The 23,649-nt window shown below is 36.7% G+C and overlaps 1 protein-coding gene across 1 annotated transcript; it reads right to left on the minus strand.

Moving 5' to 3' along the window:
- Window positions 1–1,683: 1,683 nt before the first annotated feature.
- LOC124950931 (growth/differentiation factor 8) lies at window positions 1,684–21,357 on the minus strand. Its single transcript, XM_047498439.1, has 3 exons — window positions 19,210–21,357; window positions 5,764–6,379; window positions 1,684–5,574 (listed from the first exon to the last, which is right to left on the minus strand). The coding sequence occupies exons 1-3, from the start codon at window positions 19,580–19,582 to the stop codon at window positions 5,355–5,357; spliced, it is 1,209 nt and encodes a 402-aa protein (XP_047354395.1). The 5' UTR covers window positions 19,583–21,357; the 3' UTR covers window positions 1,684–5,354.
- Between the last annotated feature and the right edge of the window lie 2,292 nt (window positions 21,358–23,649).

Raw genomic sequence — 23,649 nt, forward strand, 5'->3', positions numbered from 1 at the left:
CTCATCAAATGATTTATCACGAATTTATTGTTGCAATATCTTGTCAATGCTCTGAGTAAGGAACAAAAAAAATAAATGAACTATAGAGTAACATAGTTTTATCGTTGATCAATGGAATTACATGGAAATGAAATGTGTTAATCATATTTCGAAACATTGTTTTCAATAGTCGATAACAAAAAAACTTTGTTATAACAGAGAATTGATTATGAATAATTTGTTTAATAATTATTATTGACTATTAATTTGTGATTATTGATTAATTCGACGCGCGTTAAGAAAAATAACACGTTTCATTTTTCTTATAAAAATTAGTATTTTTGACTTTGCAATCATAAAAAGCAATACTTTTCGATTTTTTCTGGAAAGTAGCATATTTTCATTTATAGCAAACGAAGAATAGATGCTCAAGAATAAATTTTTGATTATGAAAACTAATAATAATAACAAGTTTCAATAGTTTGTCACAAGAAAAAGCACGTTTCGATTTTGTTCGCTAAAAGTAGCATGTTTTACTTCTGAAATGTGCTAGTCTCTTCATAAGACAAATAAATTGAATGCAATAAACTGAACGTAACAAATTGAATATAATGTAGACAAATTAAACGTGCTACTTTTCACAGCAGTGTTCAAAATATACATACTATTGTTAAACAAAATTGTAAAGTGCTTCTTTTCTTGATAAATTGATATGTGCTCAGTTTTCGTAAACAAATGAAACGTACTACTTTTTATCACTATGCAGATCGGACTATTCTTGATTATTAAAGATTATTAGTAAAATCTTCCTTATACTCGACATTCAGAAAGAAAGCAAAATAGATTTAACGCGATATACGAAAATGTTTACGTTCATCGAGCTCGTTATTGTCGGCACGATAAACAAAAAGAAATAACGCAGCTCAGTATTCTTTTAAATGCGCATTTACATGCTTTTTAATAGAGACATGAAGGTGTACTTGTGTAAACAAAGATACGCGTGTATACATAAATAAATACATATTAATATATGTATACGTATATATAAATCCAACGCGTACATATCTTTCTCAGAGTGGTAGCTTGCTTGTAATCGGGTGCTGCACTCTGATTAATGACTCGTTTAAATGAAGCCGTATATTGTAGATAAATTGACAAATGCGCGAGGCACATGCGAGGGGCTATAGTTCTTGGTCAAACATGCCAGACAAACAAGTACTCATGCATTCCACACATGTAACGGGTGGTTCGATAAAAAGGTGATGCTTCGTTGATCCAGGTGCGATCGTAGTTTTACCTAACGGTCTTGATTGTATATTTGTCATGTTCTTTAAATCTTCCATTCTTTGGAATATCACAGATTAGAAATATTATTAATACTTTTTTCTGGATTTCCCCAATCGATATATTTTAACATTTTATCTATTATTATTAATAATTTCTTTTTCGTGGAATTGATTAGATTGTGCAAGAATATAAATAAAAAATGATACATGAAATTATCCAAGATTATTCGATAAGGTAATTATACTTACCTTTAGACCTGTCAAACTGGTAATTAAATTTGCCAATCGTAGAAACGAATAGATCTATAGATCACTGCTTTAAAAGTTGTTTCTAGCTGGTTCCAAATTTGAGATAAGTTCAAAGTATGCTGGTAAGTGATTGGTTACGTAAGTTCATTATTGCTTATAGTACTATATGTACTATCAATAAAAGTGGAACTTTAATTCAGGTTTATCGACGATCAATAATGTCGCCATAATGTACTCGTAAGATTATAATAATAAATCTATTTGATCAGAGTTAGAATTTAAGAAGCTGGGTAGGAAATTCTTTTTGATCATCGTCGTTTAATCGAGAAATTAAGAAATAAACATAATTTTGAATGCAACTGATTCGATTTATTCGCGGGTCAAGTTCTATCGGGTTCGATAAAGAATCATCGGTGTTTTTGACTCCGAGTAGAGGCCAACGAAAATTTGATTTTCATTATTTTTTACGTTTCTTCTTCTAACAGCGTCGTTAAGATTAAGAGACCCTCGAACGACAAAAGAAATTTATCATGGAAAATTCAGCTGATCTACGATATTTTCATAACCGTTGCGAAAAATATTTACCTCCTTCGTATTTATTTGTACTGATTTTTTTCTCTCTCTCCCTCTCTCTCTCTCTCTCTCTCTCTCTCTCTCTCTCTTTCTCTCTGTCTCTGTCTCTCTCTCTCTCTCTCACTTTTTTTTACTTTTTGAACAAAATGCATTCAGTTTAATACTTGTAGACAAAAAAGCGATCATCAAACAATCGCAGCCGCCTCTTGTGCCCCGAAAGTTTATCGCGTTGAACGTCAAGAAACGAAACGTTGCCGCTTTCATCGATTTTGATTTCATCCTCCGACTTATAGAAAGAGAAAAGCGATTTCGTTTGAAAAATAAGAATATCAAAAATGGCAATGAACAAAGAAAATGCAATTCAAATTTAACGCGAATCTTTTTTTCGACTAAAGTCCTTCGTGAATTCAAAGAACATGCATGAATTTACCCTTAACACGTTGACGTAACAACCATCATATATTTTTTTTGTTAAAAAAATAATATCGATCTCAACGAACAAAATTGCGGTATTCTTTTAATTGCGATAATGTGTGTCGACATGTTAATACAAAAATTAAAGTAAACGTAAGCGAAGATAAAGACAATAAAGACACTTGTTTCTCGAAAAAACCATTTATTTTATCGAATAAATATTTTTCTATCTATGCTCTCTACCTAAGAAGTACACATTATACATATAAGTATGCATTTTTTTTTCTTTGTCGTTCTCCTTCGGATACTGGAAAGTACACAATTCCATTATTTTTAATAATAGATACACTGACAAACAAACGAAGAGCGAAAAAGAAGACAAAGATAAAAAGACAACAAAATCAAAGAAAAAAAATATAAAAGAGGTGGTTGCCTTTTCGTTTGAAGGGCCTTAGCTCTAAACAATAGTAAGGAAAAGGGAATAGCCTCGGTAAGAAATAGTATTGAAATATTAGGTGTACGAATGAATAATCCAATTTTTTCTTTTTGCAAACCTCAAGGTTTATTTTGAAATCAAATGAAGCAAGTTGTTCACTCAAATTATTTGCCGTTACTTTTTATAAATTTAAGCTATCTTTGAGACAGGTAATGAATTCAGTCTCGGAAAAATATATCTTTGAATGCGATTAAATTGTTAAGCCATTTTGTTGTATCTCTCATCCACTGATTGGAAGTATATATTGGATAAGGATATGTTGTATCGTTCGGAACAAGCGGTAATCCGATGAAGCAGTATCTGGTAAATATGTTGGATGCCCCGGAACATCCCGCCAAAACTCATTATGATATCTTTAGAAACACCGTGTGGTCTGATGTTGTCATTGCAGCAATTTTGCAGGACACTCTTCTTTCCCAGTATACGGACTATATTGTTCCAATTCTTGGCTTAAACTGATTAGTCGATTGATTCGATAACAGTTGGCAGTACTATTTCACTCGGTTTCAACTTTGATATTCCACTAAATGCAGAGGAATAATTGTTTTTTGAAGCATTTAAACTTTCCAACCGATGTTGTTGTTTGTTCTCAGGATTTTTGCCATGATTTTTTGCACCTCAGATTAATTGTCCGCAAGAAAAATTTTCTACATTGTTTATTAATTAGAGGAAGACACTCTCACACGTTATCGGATGTGTATTTTACATGTTGCCATATTCGACTTTATCAAACTGAATACAGTTTGAGATTATATTCAATATTATTCCAAACCGATTCTCACTTCTAACAGCTATATACCAACGTAATATAATTGTAAAAGAAAAAGAAAATCAATCAATTTTAATATTAATTTTGTAACTACTGATAAAAATTTGGATTATTCATTTGTACACCTAATATATTTTTATACACTTTCCTCGCATAATTATTCGTTGTAATTTTTGAGACGATGCACAAGTCAATTATCTATTTTACAAAAGTTTACTACGGTGCACATAACTTGAAAAATTCGAAGCCGTAGAGGATAAAAAGAGAGGAAAGAGGTGAAGGGAGAGAGAAAGACAGAGAGAGAGAGAGAGAGAGAGAGAGAGAGAGAGAGAGGGAGAGAGAGAGGGAAAGAGAGAGAGAAAGGAGAAAGAAAGGTTGAATGTATTCAGGTGTATCAAAAATTTTCGTTAAATTGTAGTAAAGTATTTCGTTAAATTGTATTCGCAAATTATCTTAAAATGGCGTAGGAAGGAAACCTTCATTATTGTACGATAGAATTTAATAAAAGACGCATGCCCGGGTCAGTTACACTTTTTATCTACAACTTACCATATTAGATATTTACTTTAGAAAAGAGACGGAGCTTTGCTAATTAATTCGCTCCTCTACGAATTCCCCGATACGAATCGAGAAATTTGACAAAAGTTATGTCATACTTGCTTGGATTATTTTATGTACACATTCACAGTTTATACGCATTCTCTCACAATCACTCGTAATATCGATTTAAAAACAGAAAGAAAAGAAAAAAAAGAAAAGAAAAGAAAACAGAAAACAAAAACAAGTGGATAGGAAAAAGATTAGAAATTTCGAAAAGACTGGAGTATGAAAAAGAATGTTAAAAAAGAAACAATATTATTTCACTGTATACCGAGATCTTTTGGCCAGTACGTCCTCGTCGATCAAAAATGATCGTTGCTACAGATATTATAAATGTAAGACGAACGATGTCATCATTTTTATTACCATAGCAAACGCTGTAGTATTACAAATCGCTAACAGCACGAGAGAGAGAGAGAGAGAGAGAAATTTCAATAATCGAAAAAAAGGGACGGGATCAGTATGCTCGAACTTCGTCATTAACGTTTCTACATTCGAAACGAAGGAAAGGAGAAGTCGAACTAAAAATAAGAGAAGGGATGTATGGGGAACACGTAACGAGGAAGAAATCAAAATGCCTTATAAAGGTCGTTCTCTTGAATCAGGAGCAAACGCATTGGCGCCTTAAAAATAATACCGTGACTCTAGGAACTATTCGCCTTGCCGTGGATTCACCATCAAGGTTGCCCGCTCGAACTTTTTTCTCTTCCATTCCTTTGTTTCTATTATCATCCTCTTATTTCCATCTTCTTATTTTTCTTTCATTCCTTTTTTTTGACCGTCATTTTCTACACGTCAAACGTTCAAGCGCGCGACACCTAACACTTCCGAACAAGGCACTTTCAGTCTATCGGATGAAGAATTTTTTCCCATGTTTTTTCTCTTTTTTCCTTTTTTGTTTTTTTTTCTTCATGGAAAATTCACCAGCAACGAACCAACGACACACGTCTTCCTCGTTCTTGCTTCTCCAGAATGGAAATAATGGAGACTATGAGCATCCACATCTTTCAACGACCATGCCTGGTAGTCGCGAGAAAACGATTTGATACTCGTTGTCAAAGTAAAGCATCGTAATCTCCGAAAGCTTTCTCGGAGCACAACATGGACCCGTGTTGTTTGGTGGTTCCGCTAAGCTAACTATGTGGGTATTTGGATAGACTGGCAGAAAAGCCATCGGACAATCGCCCGAACAGTAATTTGCGTCGTATCTGAAACAAAAAATATGAAACGGAGTTGTGTTTATACTTCGTACTATCATCGTATTACGCTGATTTTGCTTTTTTTTCTTTTTTCACCCATGATGATTTGAAACAAATTTTGATATACACTTTTAATCATTTCTTAATATGTATGTTAAATCCAAAATTATATATACATATATATACATAAAAACTCACTTTTTAGGCGCGATTATCCAATCCCATCCGAACTTTTCGAAATCCACCGTGAGCTTGTAGCGACAGCACCTCGTTTCTTGACTGGCCTCATCACAATTAAGACCGACGTTTCTCTTAATCCTACCACCTCTCCTCGTGTCCAATTCTTGTGTTTGCACTTCGAGATATGGGGCAAACTCAGCCCCGGGATTTGTCTCGACAAGTCTCGAATTCCTACGATGATTTCCACCAGGACCCGAAATCTTTAGAGCGACACCTAAGTTATCTCTAGGATGCTTGAACCATTCGGCCACCATTCTTCTTAATTCAATCGTGATCCAAGCACCTCTGCGACCGTTCGGTCGAGGATGTTTCGTCGTTAACGGTGGACCCAACAACGGACCACCTGATTCTGTGACACCACGAAGAATCCTTTGAAGCGTGATCGTCATAGGTCCTTCGTGATGAATCTCCAAGTTATCCAGGTCAACTGACTCGCTTGGCTCGTCATTATCCTGATTGGTACCCCAAACCCAGAGAGACAATTCTGCTCTTGTCACTCGATGTTGAATCACCTTGTCGGAGAACTTGAAGTACAACACGTCTAGACTTCCTTTTGAATGCCTTAGCCTTTGATCTGTCAACAGAACATTACCGATTTTTTTTTATTTAGTTAGACATATTCTAAAAATGATTAGAACATATTTAAATATATTATACATCTTGACGAGTGTCAAAAATTATAACACACATAAAAGTATAACTTTTGTGTGTGTATACTTTTTAACAAATGCGTTTAAAAATATCCCGACATTAGAAAATTCATCGCGCACTTGTTAGAAATACTTGCTATTATGAAATACATTGAAGAACCACATTACTCTGATATAACGCTCACGATCGGAGCTGTTAAACTGGCTTGAAATAATCGCTTGTATACATATATACAATTACCTATTATATGCAAGAATGATTAGAGGAAAATGCAGACTGAATATATGATTTCAATCGAAACATAGTCAAGCATTAATGATTTCTACTAACGTAGTAAGAATCTACACAAGGATCGTTGCTTGTCACGAGGTTATCGGGATAGAAAAGATTTGCGATAATCAATGATGTGTATGCGCACACGCCAATGATTAAAATGCGAGTCTCTTGCGATTATTACGAAAAGACTCTTTCGTTATCGTACGTTATTAATCAGAACAGTGTGCCGTATTAATAGAAGAAAGTCGTTTGCTGACATTAAAGAAAATCGTTTCGAGTAATAATACGAAATAGAAAAAAACGTGATTTTAATTTACCAGACCCGATCATCGTTCACAACAATAAAAAAGTAAGTATCTAGAGCGTATTGGTAATTATTTCTAATTGACAAATAAGTTGTTGCGAAAGTATTTCATGCGATAAGACGTATTAGAAACTTTGTAACTAATTGCCGTTGAAAATAAATCTAACTAAGTTATTAACGTGTTTGTAGCGTGTTTATCTTTAAATCACGACGCATTAAAGTTTTTCTTAATTCGAAAGGAGTGATTAGAGCGGATTAAACAAATCTAAAGATCGTACTAGCGAGTGAAATCGAAAAGAACATGGATCATTCTAATATTAAAAATTACATGCTTATTTTTCGTTAACATTTATTTAATGATTAGGATTTGAGAAAGAATTGCGAAGGAATAGATCTAATGTTAAATAGATGCACTGTAATCTTGTAAAGATGAAAAAAGAAATGCTATTAAAGTTTATGAAATATCCAGATTATCATCTTGTTCTTCTTCTTTGTTTTCTTCTTTAAAGAAAATAACGAATAAGTAATGGCGAGTTGATCGGTAAGGTTAAATTCAACGGAGAAACGAGTGCCGATGATTTGAGTCATCAGGTCAAAGGGTTAAAATCTTTGAGTGTCGTTCGTTCGGAGTAGCGTTTCAGCTTGGCTTGTTCGCCTAGAAATGACAAGAAAAGGCAAACCGTCGTGGAAAGAAAGAAAGAGAGAGAGAGAGAGAGAGAGAGAGAGAGAGAGAGGGAGAGAGAGAGAGAGGGAGAGAGAGAAAGAGAGAGAGAGAGAGAAAGAGAGAGAGAGAGAGACAGAGAGAAAGACCTCAAGAAAAGTCACCATCCTGATTGATCGTTGTGAGAAAAACGATGCTCCGCATAACGGTAAGACTCGCGAGGCGGGCTTTACCCTTCATGGAAGCGGTCTTGGATGGCCCGAATAGAAGTCGTCACTGCCGCCACCGTTTGCAGGTTTAACGGTCCTAAGAAATTTTCAGGCACTCGACCAAGAACATATCTTTCGTCTTAGTACATCGGACCGTCCATTAATCCTTTCGCTCCTAACAAATTGGACACGGTATGTGCGATCTTTGCGATGAATTTGTCCTAAGCCAATGATCAACAGAGAAATATTGAATAGTCGTGGACCGAACAAATGTTTTACCTCAATTACGTTCATGTAAATATTACCCACGACGAAATTTTATTAAGTACTAAATTAATTTTCCCAATTGATTCAATTAATATACCACCAATTTGTTATTTCTTTCTTTTTTTTTATTGGACACATTCTCAATCTTCTCTTCTTCTTCTCTTTTACCTCTTCCTTCTCCTCCTCCTACTCTCAATCACGGTCACGTTCTAAAAACGACCAGGACTCCATTCTCTCGTTCGTATAATTCTACTTTAAAATTTACACTTAAACAAGGGAAATGGTTATCTCTACGGGAAACATTTATGTTTTATCAAATAATACACAGCACGACGTTTTCTTGCATGATCATAATCTCGAATAATTATAGATTCGACATACGCTGTCGTACTCGACATTTATAAACTAATTTCTTACGACTAATTGCGTTAATCTTACAGATAGCAAGATCTATCCCCTTCGCTGGCGACGTCTTTCGGAAACTTCAGACGATCAGAATGAAGGTGGATCAAGTTTTCCCTTCCCGTCCAGTATAATCGACTTAAGGAAGACAAACCTAATCTCTTTACTGTGACTTCACCTTCGAAGTGCCAAGGATTCGTAGACATACACCTAGTCTCTTTCTCTCTCTCTCTCTCTCTCTCTCTCTTTCTCTCCCCCTCTCTTCCTCTTTTTTCTCTCGTTCTTACAAATACCAACAAAACGACATTTGTCTTCCTTTATCCATGAAATCATATATTACGGATTTAATCGAATAACCATTATTATACTATCACGCTTTACCTTCGTAAATTTAACTTCTCCCTTGCCAAAAATGATTTCTGCATGAGTCAACAAAATTTGTTTCATTGTATCCACAATACGTGTATATATACTGTCGCTTTTAACCGAATGAACTACGGGTATTTCATTTCACAAAATATTTTTTTATTGGCTGATTACAGGTTACAGAATAATCCGAAAAAAAGAAACATTTGATTTTGATAATTTTTAGAGTTTCAATCTGAACAGAATTTTAAATCGGACTGTCTGGAGGTTGTCTGAAGGTTCTCGGAGTGTCTGATTTTAAACAGGAAAACGTGCGTCATAACTGAGGTGAAGAGTCGCGCTTTGACGAGCGAGAAAGAAAAAAAAGAAAAAAGGGGGAAGAAAATGGCGAAAAAAGAAGCGAAAAGGAAGAAGGAACGACAAGACGGAAAGATGGGTGACTTATTTTGGTCCAGACGAACTACCGACCGTCTGGCTTAGCAAGTTCGAGGACTAAATTTAAAATTACGCGAAAAAGGGGAAGAATTGTGTCTGGAGAAAAAGTCAAAGGAAAGTGAACACGATTACTGAAAGGGAAACGACTGGGATCTTAAAACGTCTAAGGCACCCTTGAAAATACTCGAAATATTCTCGACATTCGTACGTTCTTAACGCTTCGGCGATTGGATTCAGAAAAAAAAAACTGAGAAACTTGGAACCGTGACATCTCGTTATATACGTATAAATAAACCATTTCTTAGATCTCAGACGAGAGTAAAATATGAATGAAAGAAAGAATTAACAAATTTACGGATATCGTTTAGTTATCACGTGGACAATCTTAACATATTTTTGTATTAGAAAATTATGTAAACTTTATTTATATTTCTCCAAATGAGAAATAAAAAAAAGGATTAATTTGAACGAGCACCGAAAGAAATAAAGATTTTCAAAACAAACATTAATCGTTTTAATTTTAATCGATCTCTATGAGGTATATGAGAAATGAGAAAATCTAAAAAAAGAAGAGATAAAGAAAGAGAGAGAGAGAGAGAGAGAGAGAAAGAAAGAAAGAAAGAGAGAGAAAGAAAGATATAAAGAAAGAGAGAGAAAGATATAAAGAAAGAGAAAGATATAAAGAAAGAGAGAGAAAAAGAGAGAGAGGTAGAGAGAGAGAAAGAGATGATTCTACACGTCTAAGAGATACATCTTCGTGGTTATGTTTTAGCTTAAGGCTGTCACACGACGTTTAAAGTCCGCTCAACGCCGGCACACGTGATGGTACTTGGCGCGGATTTTAAATTTGGCGGCGCGTAGACATAAATAAATGTGTGGAACGTACGCCAGCGAAAGTGACTGAGAGAAAAAAAAAAGAGAGAGAGAGAGAGAGAGAGAGAGAGTTAATGGGAGAGGGGAAACGAAAGAAAAACAAAAATAAGAAAAGGACAGAAGAAAGACAATAAAGCGAAAGTGCTAAGTACATCGACGTTGCGCTTTAGCTCTCTCGAGATAAATATAGTGTTCGCAAACGGAGGTCACTCGCATCGCTGGACCAGCCGATGAAAACGTTCTCTTCTATCCGAATCAAAATCCCTTACTTTCTTGATGACTTGATGACAACCTGATCGAGATCGAAATTAATTTATCATAACTTATTCATACTTCAAGATTAAATCAGTAAAACGATTATAAGTTCTTTACAACACAATGTACACATATATATATATATATATATATATATATATATATATATATATATAAGATAAATATATAAGATATCTAGAATAAAAACACAACAATATAAAATAAAGCTATTATCGATTTATAGAATAATTACAAAATTACATAGCTGATCCTTGAAAATGTTTATATCACGCATAAAATAAAATATAATCTATAAATTTGTTTTCTAATTAACCCATAAATCTAATTTACTTTATATATTCATTACTGTATGTAGTTTACACATACACGCACGCGTGCGCGCACATACAGAGAGAGAGAGAGAGAGAGAGAGAGAGAGAGAGAGAGAGAGAGAGAGAGAGAGAGAGAGAGAGAGAGAGAGAGCGAGCGATAACAAATAGATTGATTGCATACAATTCACATAAATTTGTAGGAATCATTTTATCTTTACCACGAGACAATCTTATCTCATTTTTCTCTTGAGCGAGCACATCATAACGTTCAAATCCTAAATAACGTGGGAATTTTTATTATAAAGAAAAATAAATAAATAGATAGATAGGTGAAATAGATAGATAAAGATAGATAGAGACAGACAGATAGATAAATAAATAGATAGAGATAGATAAATAAATAGAGAGAATGAGACAGAAAGAGAGAGAGAGAGAGAGAGAGACAGATAGACAGAGACACAGCGACACAGAGAATCAGTGGAAACTATGGAAAACAACGGTGATACCGCGATGTCGTGGCCCTGCCTATAAATAAACGAAGAAATAATTGATACGGAACGACCTCTCCTCCTCCCTCCTAGTACTCGATCGTGGAACGCGAGTTCTCACTGCTATCGGCCAGTTCTTTAACTCTTCGGCGTTGCGGAACGCGTAAGGGCGACGACGTTTAAAAATATCATGCGACAAATCGTCTACGTGCAGCGCATGGCCACGTACCAGAGCGCGAGAGCGGATCGTATGACTCGTCGAAATTTAATACCAACCTTGCTGTTGGCGGATAGGATAGTCCGGTAGTCGAGTACACACTCGCACACCAACCAAGCTTTCGAACGTCTAACCGAACGTCTATTTCTCAACCCCCCTCAACTCAAAAATTATCGTGTTAGCTCTCGTCAACGTCCAATCGATTCTTCTTTCTCTTCCTCCATTTTAAACGAGTGTTCAAAAGTGTCTAAGAAGGATCTCGTATCTCTTTCGAAAGATTTTAATACAACATGTTTTCGTTATTTGGGTATACCTTCAAGTGTCAAAAAAAAGTATTTTACATGAACATTAAGTGAGTCAACAAATGTTGTGTATATATTATTTTCGTGTTGAACCCTTTCAAAATTTTCTATCTTCGTTTATAAAATCTTGCAACTAGAAAGAGGAAACGCATTTAACAAATTATATTTATTTTAGTATTATTATGATCGTTAAGTAAGTCGTTTGCATAAGTATCTATATTAAATAGTGCATAATATTGTACTAGAAACTATAAAGCAAGAGCAAAGGATTTTAGCCATCGGGTGCATTTTACAAAATCAATGGGAATTCCGATTGCAAATGAACGACGAGACAGGTAGGTGGTGTAAATTAGCGAAGAACGAAATTGAGGGTCGACTGGAATTCGAAAGAGTGAAGAAGAAGAAGAAAAAGGAGGAGGAAGAGAAGAAGGAGAAAGTTTTCGAGAACGTTGATTCGTCGATGCAATCGGCCCGAAGCGAAAGATCTTCGCGTGAATCTAAAGAAACGATCATACCCCACCTACGTGCAAGATGAAAAACATTGAACACCAAAATTCATGTTGTAACCCTATCTTCCTATCTCTTCCCTTCATTCCTATAAAAAAAAAAGCATTATCTCATTTTCCCCTTAGAGAGAGTTATCCTGTTTGATCTAAAAACATTTAATAACGTTCTCTCCAAGCTCTCCGAGAGTTTTAATCATAGCTAATTGCAATTGTGAATCGTAATGCTGGCTAAAGTAAATAAATAGTCCGTCGATATATACGCGAAAATTATAGTATCAATTCGCTAAGAACGCAATGAACGACGATCTGCGCAATGCCTATTTGGAAGATCTCCAAAAATTTTTTTGCGATGCCATGGAAAATATTGAGATTATAAATTTTCGTTGTCTTCCTTTTTCTTCTTTCTTCGAAGAAGAAGAAGAAAAAAAGAAAGAAAGAACGTCTCACACTCTCTTTCGCAAAATCTAGCGAACGAACGAAAGGTCGATTCGTTCCTTCTCACGAATGTGGTTGTAGTCCTTTTTCTTCGCTTTTGCCGGAGGGTCATTTGTGTCGAACTGTGTACATGAAAGAGCGATGGGGTGCAAAAAGAGGCGTTCCTGCGTTTTTCTCTCGTCATTCCTTCCCTCGTGCGCGCCCACCTGTCGTTTCGAAGGGGGTGATGCGAGAGCTGTCACGAACGCACGCGATGTCGATGAAAAGGCCCCGCGTCTATATGCATATGGACGAGTGAACAAGAAAGAAAGAGAGAGAGAGAGAGAAAAAAATAAGAGAAATAGAGAGAGAGAAAGCAAAAGAAAAAAAGGGTAGGTGGTAAGAGAAACGCGTGACCCAAATGTGAATTTTATCGAGTTACGCCGTCATACTGTCGAACTATAATCAGCAATTGTGAGCTATCTTCATCACGCAATAGCTAATTATTTGTAGGATCGTTCCTTTTTACGTCCGACTTTGGTCTAAACATCAAACCTGCTTTGAACGATATGGTTCCTTTCAAATAAAAGGAAAAATTGATTTCTATCCCAGGATAATCTTCGTATCATTTATGACCGATACTTCTCGAAAAGCGATAAGGTATCGTATTCGTGGATTTTTTCTTTTCAATTTAAAATTACATATTAAATATGATTCTATCAAAAATTACAAGTTTTTTTATGAACCAGATTATAATAAATTATCCGGCGTTCATTCATTTTCAAAAATATAACGAATGTTGTACTTTAAAAAAAAAATAACAGAAAAAAGAACGAAATCTGCTCGATAATTAAGTTGATACATGTAAGAAATCAATGGATCTCCTATTTACGTATCTAATATGTTAAAAAAAAAAAAAAGAAAGAAAAGAAAAAGAGAAAAAAATGATAGAAAAAATGAACGAAATCTACTTGATAATTAATGTAATACGTGGAAAAGAACAATGGATCTCCTATCTACGTATCTAATATATTAAGAAAAATGTCGAAAAAGGAAATCTCGATCGGGATTTAACGAAGATATCGGATCTATAGAAATTTGGGTATAGCTCGTAAAGCAAACTGTATTACGAAAGCCGCACGTAACGAAAATATAAATAAATAACGCGTGGCGATAGTAAGCCGATACGCGAATCTAACTTTATCTAATGTCGTAAACGTCGATGGAGCGGTAATACACGTTGAATTGTTATGTAATCCAAGTAGCCCTTAAACGCATTCGCGTTGCTGCGTGTCAGTGATATTTGCACTCTTAATATCTCCAACTGAGCCGGGAACACGACAAACTGGTTTTCTGCATCGATCTATCCCGCCGCCACAGTGGATCGGTTAGAACACGTATCGTTAGCACAAGAGAGCGCCGTTTCGATCGGTACCATCTCGGTGTTAAAATGTTAGATCTCGATTGCACACGCAAAGTATTTAAGTGGTTTCGATGGCATCTTACGTTGTTAAAGAGTAACAACGATTAGCTAATCCGATAATCCGAAAAATTACATTAATCTTGAATCTTTCCGTGCAAATTGAAATCGGAGCACATATTGTCGATGACGCAATAAATTTTAATAAATAATCTTTCACAAAGAAAAAGAATATAATTGTTTGTAACGATAAAAGAAAAAATCGAATTCGAAGTCCGTATTTTGGTATTATCTGTTACAGAAAAAGCACAGGCGAGCACGCGTATTCCTCGAAGGAAAAGCGTGATCATTCGGATGTCAGTAAATAATATTGAGAACCACTAAAAGTGCGGCGCCTGTCTGCGAGTATGCTGACCGCAAGTGCCGCTATCAGAACTGTCATTATTATGTATCTGTTTCAGAGTTATTCATTTCACGAAAGCGGGTGGATTTAAGGCTGCACGCGCGCTACAAGGTTCGGAGATGAAAAGATCGGAGAGATCGTTTGATAAATAGACGAATATATTTTAATTTATTATAAGTTGGGTGATCTTTACTTAATTATAGATTGGAAACTATACTCATACTGTTACTATCATAAACAAAATGAATACGTAATTGAAATAGAAAATAGAAACGTTGTATCAACGATAAACAACATTTAACCAAAAGTCATTGTCAACGTATCGTAACTTCTACGGCTGTATCTTATCAAACATATGGTTGAAGTATATATGTGTGAAAAAAAAATTCGCGATAACGATAGCATGTACTGAAAAAGAATGTTTATGTGGACGACTATCGCGATACTCGATTCTTTTAATAACTCTTCTCACATAAGATTTTGATTATTCTCGGTAATCACCGAGTTACGTTCGAACATTGGAAATAGTTATCAATTAATAAAAATATTTTTTTTTGTAACCCATGTGCTTCTTTTTCTATGGACGATGGTTACAGTCAAATAAATCTCGATAAATTTAAATACAGGGACATTTCAATAAAATTACCAAATCACATGATGCAACAATAACGTAAAAATCAAATATTGAAGAATATGAAAAGAAAAAAGGCAATGTCAGTTAAACTATTCGTATATTCACTTTTCCGGCTCTTTTTGATGAAAGTTTCGTTTTTTTAAGCGCACGTCTTTATGGGTCGTTAAATGACACGAATTAAATTGACACAACGGGTTGTTAATAAGAATTATTTCATTTACGATATGACAACTAAAAATATTACGAAGTATTATACGTCCCTGAAATATCGGATACGAGGATAAATTTGCATGAAATCATGTTGAAATAGACTCGTTTTTTCGGTCATTTAATAAAGTAACGATAAATATGATTTAACGTGCTAAAGATGAACTGAGGATACCGCGAAAATACATTATTATAACGAGTCAGCATTTATAACGAACTTTTATTAAAAATAAACAAATAAAATACTCGCAAAGAAGAAAGTTCAAAATAAGAGAAGAAAAATCGATTCTAAACTAGAAGAGTCCTAACAGCGACCTGTCACCTACTACAGACAGCTTTAACGCGATAATGAGCGATGGGCCTGACCTAGGCTGTGCATCGGCCGTGACCTTCGTTACAAATCGAGGCCGGTTCGTCGTTCGTACTTGGAAATTCGTACACGCCCGTCTCAGCTTGGATTGTAACCTTATTTCAACAGGTTAATGTCTCTCTCTCTCTCTCTCTCTCTCTCTCTCTCTCTCTCTCTCTCTCTCTCTCCATCCCCTCCTCCTCTTTCTTTTTTTACCCCTTTCTCTCCGAGCGGCACTAAACTTGAAATAAATTTGTTTAAAAAAATCAACCTAGTTTATATATATATATATATATATATATATATATATATATATATGTATATATATACTCAGGAAAAAAAGAAAAATTAAACATTAAAAAGAATAATTCTGAGAAAAAAAGAAATTTAATCTATCGAGAATATCAGAACAGATTCGATTGTATTTAGTTTTTTACTTTTCACAAAATGAAAAAGTTCTCCTCTCTCTTGAGGGAGCCGCCTTCACTCCTCAAAAAAAAACCAATGGAATTAGATAGAAAAATAATTCGCTATTTATACGAAATTTTTCCATCAAAGCGATAATGTAAACGTTCGAATGCAGCTCGTTCAGTGTCGAAAAGAACAAAGAAGTTATTTCGGTTGAATAAACGCAGGCCAGACGACAAAAACACCGTAAGGAAGTGACTAATTCGTTAACCACAAATCGCGCATATGACAGATCGTTGTTAGAACGCTTATAATTCAATTCCAAGACACGTACGTACACCGAAATTATTTCGCTTGCTTGTTTCGAATTAATTCTTTGCGTACACCTACATGCATATTATAGATACGTATAGCATGGTAAAAATCGAAAGAGAAAAATCTGGAAAATGAAAACATCTTGTAAGTATATATGTATATGTATATATGTATGTTGTGTGTATTATATAAAAATTGTTGATGTTCGCGCACGCACATACGATCGACTTGCAACCGAACGGCCAAGATCGATCGATCTCTCGAGGATGTACTACAAAAAACTGACTGCCGTTTCGCCGAAGGAAATCCAGATGCAAGAATGAGAAGTAAGAAGGAAAGAGAAAGAAAAAGAAATAAAGGAAAAGAGAGAGATGAAAATTCAAAGAGAGAGAAGTAAATACGAAAGAACGGATAAAGAAAGAAAGAAAGAGAATAAGAACAAATTTGTAAGATCGAGATCCAAAGATCGCGTCCTGTAACAGTTGCAAAGTACTCGTAAAGCGATATGGGTCGCCCTAAGCGATAACCCCCACGAATTTGATATTTCGTTCGCTATCGTCCTGTTCTCTAAAGATACCATCTGACTATCTTCTTCCTTTGGTGTGTAAAACCCGTTTTCGATATAATTAACAAAGTAAAGAGCTTTTGTCTCATACTGACATAAATAAATCGAAGAGAACGCATGGTATCCGTTGTATTTTTTGTTAACTGATAACAGCCAACAAAGTATAAAAAATATGAAACAACGATTAACTTTTACTTTTCCTTTTTTTATTATTATTAATATAAATAATACAATGAAGATAATAAATAATAATGAAAAAAATGTATTTGTTTTTCTTCTTCTCTTGTTATTTCTTCATTTTCTTACTTCAGTAAAAAAAATGATATTATGCTCTTCTGTGATCAATTAGTAATGTCCTATTATCGACACGAATCAGAACAAAAACACATGTAAAACAAATAAATGAATGCTAAGACACGTAAAACCGCATTAACAGTTGAAAAGGATTCGTCATCGGTTCGAAAAACGTGTCTCTAAATGCTGTTCGCAAGAACTTTGTTTTACTATCTTAAGATAGAAGGATTATAATATTCCTTCAAGCAGTTTGCGATATGTTTATGTGCGAATAGAATAGAACATTTAATCATCGATTTTCATCGTAAGGAAATTCCGCAATGCGGAAAACAAATCGAACTCTATATACAATAATTTTTTTGTTTACATACCTAAAGAACTTTCCTCATTTATTTCATTAATTCGAACGATTTCGATATTTATCATTTTTATAATTTATTCTATGATATCCAATCGTTTTTATGTTTTTGATCGGCATTGTCCATCTTTGAGTGACCTTGCATGAACATAAAGAAAATACTGCGTTTCATCTTGCAAAACAAACGTGAACGAAAGAATCTCCAAGCGAAGCTTTATCTTTTTCAAAACAAAGCGCACAAATTTCAACGAGTAATTAGTTATCGTTGATTTGTAACTCACGTTGACTTTTATACGTCTCCGCAGACAGCTTGGACTACGTTCGCAGGTGATTCATTCTCGTATAAATGTGCAACATTGTTAACAATTTAAATGTAAATCTAGAAAAACAAAACTATTTAAAAAAGTCTAATATACATATATACATATACATATATATACATATACATATATATATATATATATATATGTATATATGTATGTATGAATTTATGTATACACTTATATATTTATGTATTTACGTATGCATCTACGTATGTGCGCACATATATGTGTATCTGTTCACCTATTACCTACGTACATGGAAATCTTTAAAATTATATATTTTTTAAAGGTTCGACGCGAAAATTATTCCCAGCATTACGAACATGAAAAGACAACTTTCGTGAAAAGATCAAAAGAACATGTTGAATAAATGCCGTTTCGTGGAACAAGTTATACGTAATTATCAGTTACGCTATCGAGATTGATCTCGAAATTTTCAAAGTGACGCAGTACATCGATCAAGCCTATATTAAGTACGTTAATACGGCCATGAAATTCAGATTAACTGGAAGCAGGTAGAAGAAGAAGCCGTCGGTTGTTCGCGTCGATCATTTCTCGAGGTGTTTTTTAACAATACATTTTTTTAATATATGAATACAGGGAGGAAGAGTTAAACACAGGTTGTAAGATAGCCTACTAACACGAGTACATGCCTTTTACCCTACAAAAGATTCGAGGATAATCTCGCCTAAAGGATTCGCGTAGGTAGAAGTAAGTCGTGTCTTCTTCTGAACCTTCCTTCCCTCCTTCTTCTTTCCATTTTTCTCGAAGGAAGAAACATGCATTATGTATGTATATTATATAGAGAGAACGTTTTTGACGGAGAAAAAAAGAGAGAGAGAGACTCAATAAGTCCCATTATCGCCTTGTACGAGCCCTCGACGCCTAAAGGCAAAGATCGAATTTCAAATCGATTCCGGTAGAACCCGGTACGATGAAGAAGAAGCAGATATTGCCCGATCTGTTCCACTGATTAACGATCGAATAACTTTTATTTAATTCGTTCCATGTCGATTTACCATGACGAATTACCTGGTCAATCGTTAGCAAAAGTATAAATGAAAAAGCTTTTGTCGAAAAAAGGATAGAGAGAGAGAAAGAGGGAGGGAGGGAGGGAGACGGGCGGGGAAAGAGAGAGAGAGAGAACGGCAATGACAATGGGGTACTCACGTGGTTGTGCCAAGGCAAAGACGCTTTCGGTCTTGGCGGTGTACTCGTCGACTTCCTCGTGATGAGTGATACCAGGTTCTACAGGTTGAGGTTGATCGGCCTGCATCCCGTACATGTCCATGAGTTTCGAAATAGGCGGGATCCTCGGTAAGGCCCTGCCAGTCATATTAGGTGCCTGTTTCAATCCGAGCTTATTGAGTATCTGTTCTTTGATAGCTTCAAGACTGAGAGCCCTGATCTTCTCGTGCATCCTACAGGCGTTGCAAGCATTGCCGGCCATCACGAAATATCCGACGCGAGCTCTCTCGATGCCAGGCGCGTCGAAGGCACCGAGGAGGAGCAACGAGAGTATCAGGAGCGTTCTCGTGACCATTTTGCTCCCAAGGTCACGCTCCTCACAACGAGGAAGCGTCGATCGCGGGCTTCCGTCTTAGGCGCGATCTGACGATCAGATGGCCCGCAACGACAACGTCATCCTCCTTCTTTTTCTTCTTCTTCTTCTTCTTCTTCTTCTTCTTTTCTCCCTCCTTCCTTTTCTACTCTACTCTCAGCGCTTCTTCCGCTTCCGTATCCTCACCTCGAAAGAGGAAACTCCACCCTCCTCGAGTTTTCCTTTTCCTTTTCCTCCTCCCCCACCTTCTGCCTCTTCTTCCTTTCTTCCGGCTGGTCGCCGTCCTCTTCTTTCTCCACCACTTTCTTCTCTACCTTCCTCTTCTCCGCAACCACCACTTCCTCCTCCTCCTCTGACTTTGCCGTCTCCTCTTGTTCCTCCACCACCACCACTACCACCACCTCCTCCTTTATCGCAAAGCACCAGCTTCTTCTTACCAACTACGTGTGACCTCCGTTTCACGTTTTTCACTTCGAGAAACTTCCGTTTGGCGTGTTTAGCCGTCGGTGATATTATACCGGCCGGAATATGCGATCGCCAGCCCGTCGTAGCACGATCGCGATCTACGCGATCCAGCTTCGCTTTCTTCCCTACGTCTTCGCGGTTTCAATCGGTGCCCGTTTTACCGATCAATTACATAGAAAAGTTGGCCTTTTTTTGGCACTCGCGACTAATTCACGAGAAGATGACAACGACGGGATAGGATCAATCGGTTCTCGCTTTTAAGGCACACTTTTAATCGGTCAGTGGACTTTTTTTCATCACATCGCGAAAACGAAATAATGTACGCATGTAGTAGGGGTTGAAAACAAATAGATACGACACACTGTCTGATAAAAGAAACTTTGACTGACTAGGAAACAAAAGGATAGAAAATATGAAAGAGAATCGAGAGAGAGAGAGAGAGAGAGAGAGAGAGAGAGAGAGAGAGAGAGAGTGAGAGAGATAGAGAGAGAGAGAGAAGGAGAGTGATAGAGAGGAGAGAGAGAGAAATATTGAGAGAGGGTGGGAGGAGAAAGAGACGAAGAGTGCGACGAGCGGTCCCGCTGCACCCTCGTAACCTTCAGTTCCGGCCCGGTCTCCTCATCATCGTCATCTCGAAGAATATTGCGCGCGTACTCGAAGTCGAAACGGAGCTTCTTCACCGATACACCACCTTGGCCTGCTTTCCTATGACGACATGCATCCTCCCGATGAACATTGCCCCCCTTTCGAACGACCGTCGCTGCTATTTCTTCTTCTTCTTCTTCCTCCTCCTCTTTCTCCAGTTCCACTCGCAAAGACACACCGGCACGCTCGACCTTGGCAATTTTAGCGACCGTAATTCTTTCTTCGGTTCTTCCTCCTTAGATCTTTCTTTTCATATATTACGTCAGACTCGAGATGGTTCTCCAGAGACAAGAGTAATGTACCCTCTTCTGAGGTAACAGAGTGAAAGACGCTGATCTCCTCGTGGTGTCTATCTGTTTCTCTTCTCTGGGATAGCAAAAGAAAAAAAGAAAGAGATCGAGATGAATAGAGCAAGAAAAAAGAGAGAGAGAGAGAGAGAAGAAGAAGAAGAAGTAAAACAAGAGCAAAAGTATCACGCGTGAAAAAGATCGAGTCGATAGGGTGGGGGAGGGGTTCAGGATTGTCGGTAGGCGCGATACCCACAGATCCTTAAAGCTTGCTAGCCTGTCAAGCACTGAGTCAGGAGGCGCGCGGTTTCACCGCATATATGTCGAGGTGGTGGCCTCCTCCTCTCTTTCTTCTTCTTTCTTTCTTCATCGTCCTCTCCTTCTACTCTCTCCCTCTGCCTCCTCCACCACTTCCTTCTCCTCTTCCTCCTTCGCCTCCCCTATATAACGCGCTCCCGTTTTCTCTCCCGGCGCCTTACTCCCCCTCTCTTTCTCTCTCTCTCTCTTTCTCTCCCTCCCTCTTCTTTTTCTCCCTCTTTGACGCGCGAGCGTAGTATCTTACGCATTCGCGTGTAGCGGGGCCGTGCGTCTGCCCGTCGCCGCCGCTGTCGGCGCGACTGACGCCTATGGCTCGTTGCCCCCCACTCTTCCACCCCTTCCTCTTTACCATCACCATCACCTCTTTTTGCACCCTCCAGCCCGTCACCTCCTTCGGCCCTCCCACCACGCTCTGCGATCCTTCGTAGCGATCATCGTTGCCGGTTAAAGAATGCTCTTTCTCTTTATCTCTCTCTCTCTCTCTCTCTCTCTCTCTCTCTCTATCTCTTTCTCTTTCTTTCTATTTCTCTTTCTCTCTCTTTCTCTTTCTCTCTCTTTCTCTCTCTTTCTCTCTCTGTCGAGTTTGAATCTCTTTTCTACAAGCAAGAACATCGTCGCCGATCGACAATCGATCGACGACCGATCGACCGACAATCGTTACCACGTGCATAGAACGCCCGTTGCTGACAACGAATCTCTTCGCTGTTACTTCTTCATCTTATTTATTTTCTTCGACTTATTCTTGGTATTCTCTTAACAAACTTTGTGCATCCTTTCTTCTCTAAGAAAAGACTTTCTCTCTAAAAATCTTTTTGGCCGAGATCTTCTTGAAGAAAGAAATAAAAAATAATAAGTAACCCGAGAGGAGTTATTCTTTTTCTTCGGATCATCTATATACTCCTGCGTATATATACATACATACATACAATATATAGGTATATATATACATATCCATTTCGACGGAGAGACGGAGACAATATATATATATATATATATATATATATATATATATATATATATATATATATATTATGTACCTACCTCTACGCCGAAATGGAATTCACACGGCTTTACAAAATGATCGAGCTACTTCTACGTGACGCGTTTAAAAAAAGAAAGTAACAAAGAGACAAGAGGAGAAAAAACGAAAAGAAAATGAGAAATTTGAAATTCGACGACATCGGCTTGCTCGACGGCACACGTGCACCGTCTGATGCGCGTGCAATTTGATGCACGATCTCTCGAGAGTCCCCAGGAGAATTTCGATCGAATTTTTATGGCTCACGGAATCGGGGGCACGCTCAAAGCCATCGTCCCGCCGATCGGCCAGATAGGACTACGCATGTCAGAAAGAAAGAGATAGAGAAGAAAAAAAACAAAAAAGGAACGAAGACCGAAAGACCGAGATAGGCCATCGACTTCTTCTCGTGACGTTTGAAAGCCAAATCGACTTTCAAAGCGATTCAAATCTCGCGCATTGGTCCGCGTTCCCTGAAAGATGCACACCAGCCGACATATATTATATTCTAAACAACGAAATCGCCGATTCTTTCCTTCTTTTGCAAGGGTATGCTGCATATTCTTTAGGGAAGAAATCTCGATGGAGTTAAGCGAGCGAAGATGCACGAATGCGATACGTACAGAAACCTGAAACCGAACCCGTTCATTTGCATTTTCGATCTTTTTTCTCCTTTTTTCTTCTATCTTTGTTCTTCACTAGTTTTCGCTCCCTTATTTTTCTAGCATAATCAGTTTAGCAACTTTTATTCATTTTTTTTGTTTACTCCTATCTTTCTCCATTGTTGTAATTTTCTATATAATAAGATAACTTTAGGAACGTTCTCCTAACGTTTGTTAAAATCGATGTTACCTAAAATGTTTCAAAATAAACATATGGGTAATAATCGATGTTACCTAAAATGTTGCAGAATAAACATATAGGTACGCTTATTTGTGATTGTGATCGCTATCATACAATCCCTGCATTCGTTATACTGCCCATAATAATGCTTATTATATCGTTTAATAAAAATTAATGACTGCTCGATCGATGAGATTCTCATTCTCTCCTCTTTTCTCCCCTTCATCTTCTGTAACAGTATCTTGGATTCGTGGTCACGAAACCGTTTATAACCATCCATAACTTTGATACTCGAAGATTAAGTGATTTTATGGTTTCTTGGAAAAAGTCGTCGCATCGGTGGTCTGCAGAATCTAAATGGCCCATATATTCTTTGGTTCTTCGATCGGTTATTTTTTCTTTCTTTTGTTTTATTTTTAATATAGAAAATAGAAGATACCTTTGAATATATTCTAATCTAATCAGATATATAA

Source organism: Vespa velutina, chromosome 8 (genome assembly GCF_912470025.1).
Source record: "Vespa velutina chromosome 8, iVesVel2.1, whole genome shotgun sequence".
Taxonomy (NCBI): Eukaryota; Metazoa; Arthropoda; class Insecta; order Hymenoptera; family Vespidae; genus Vespa; species Vespa velutina.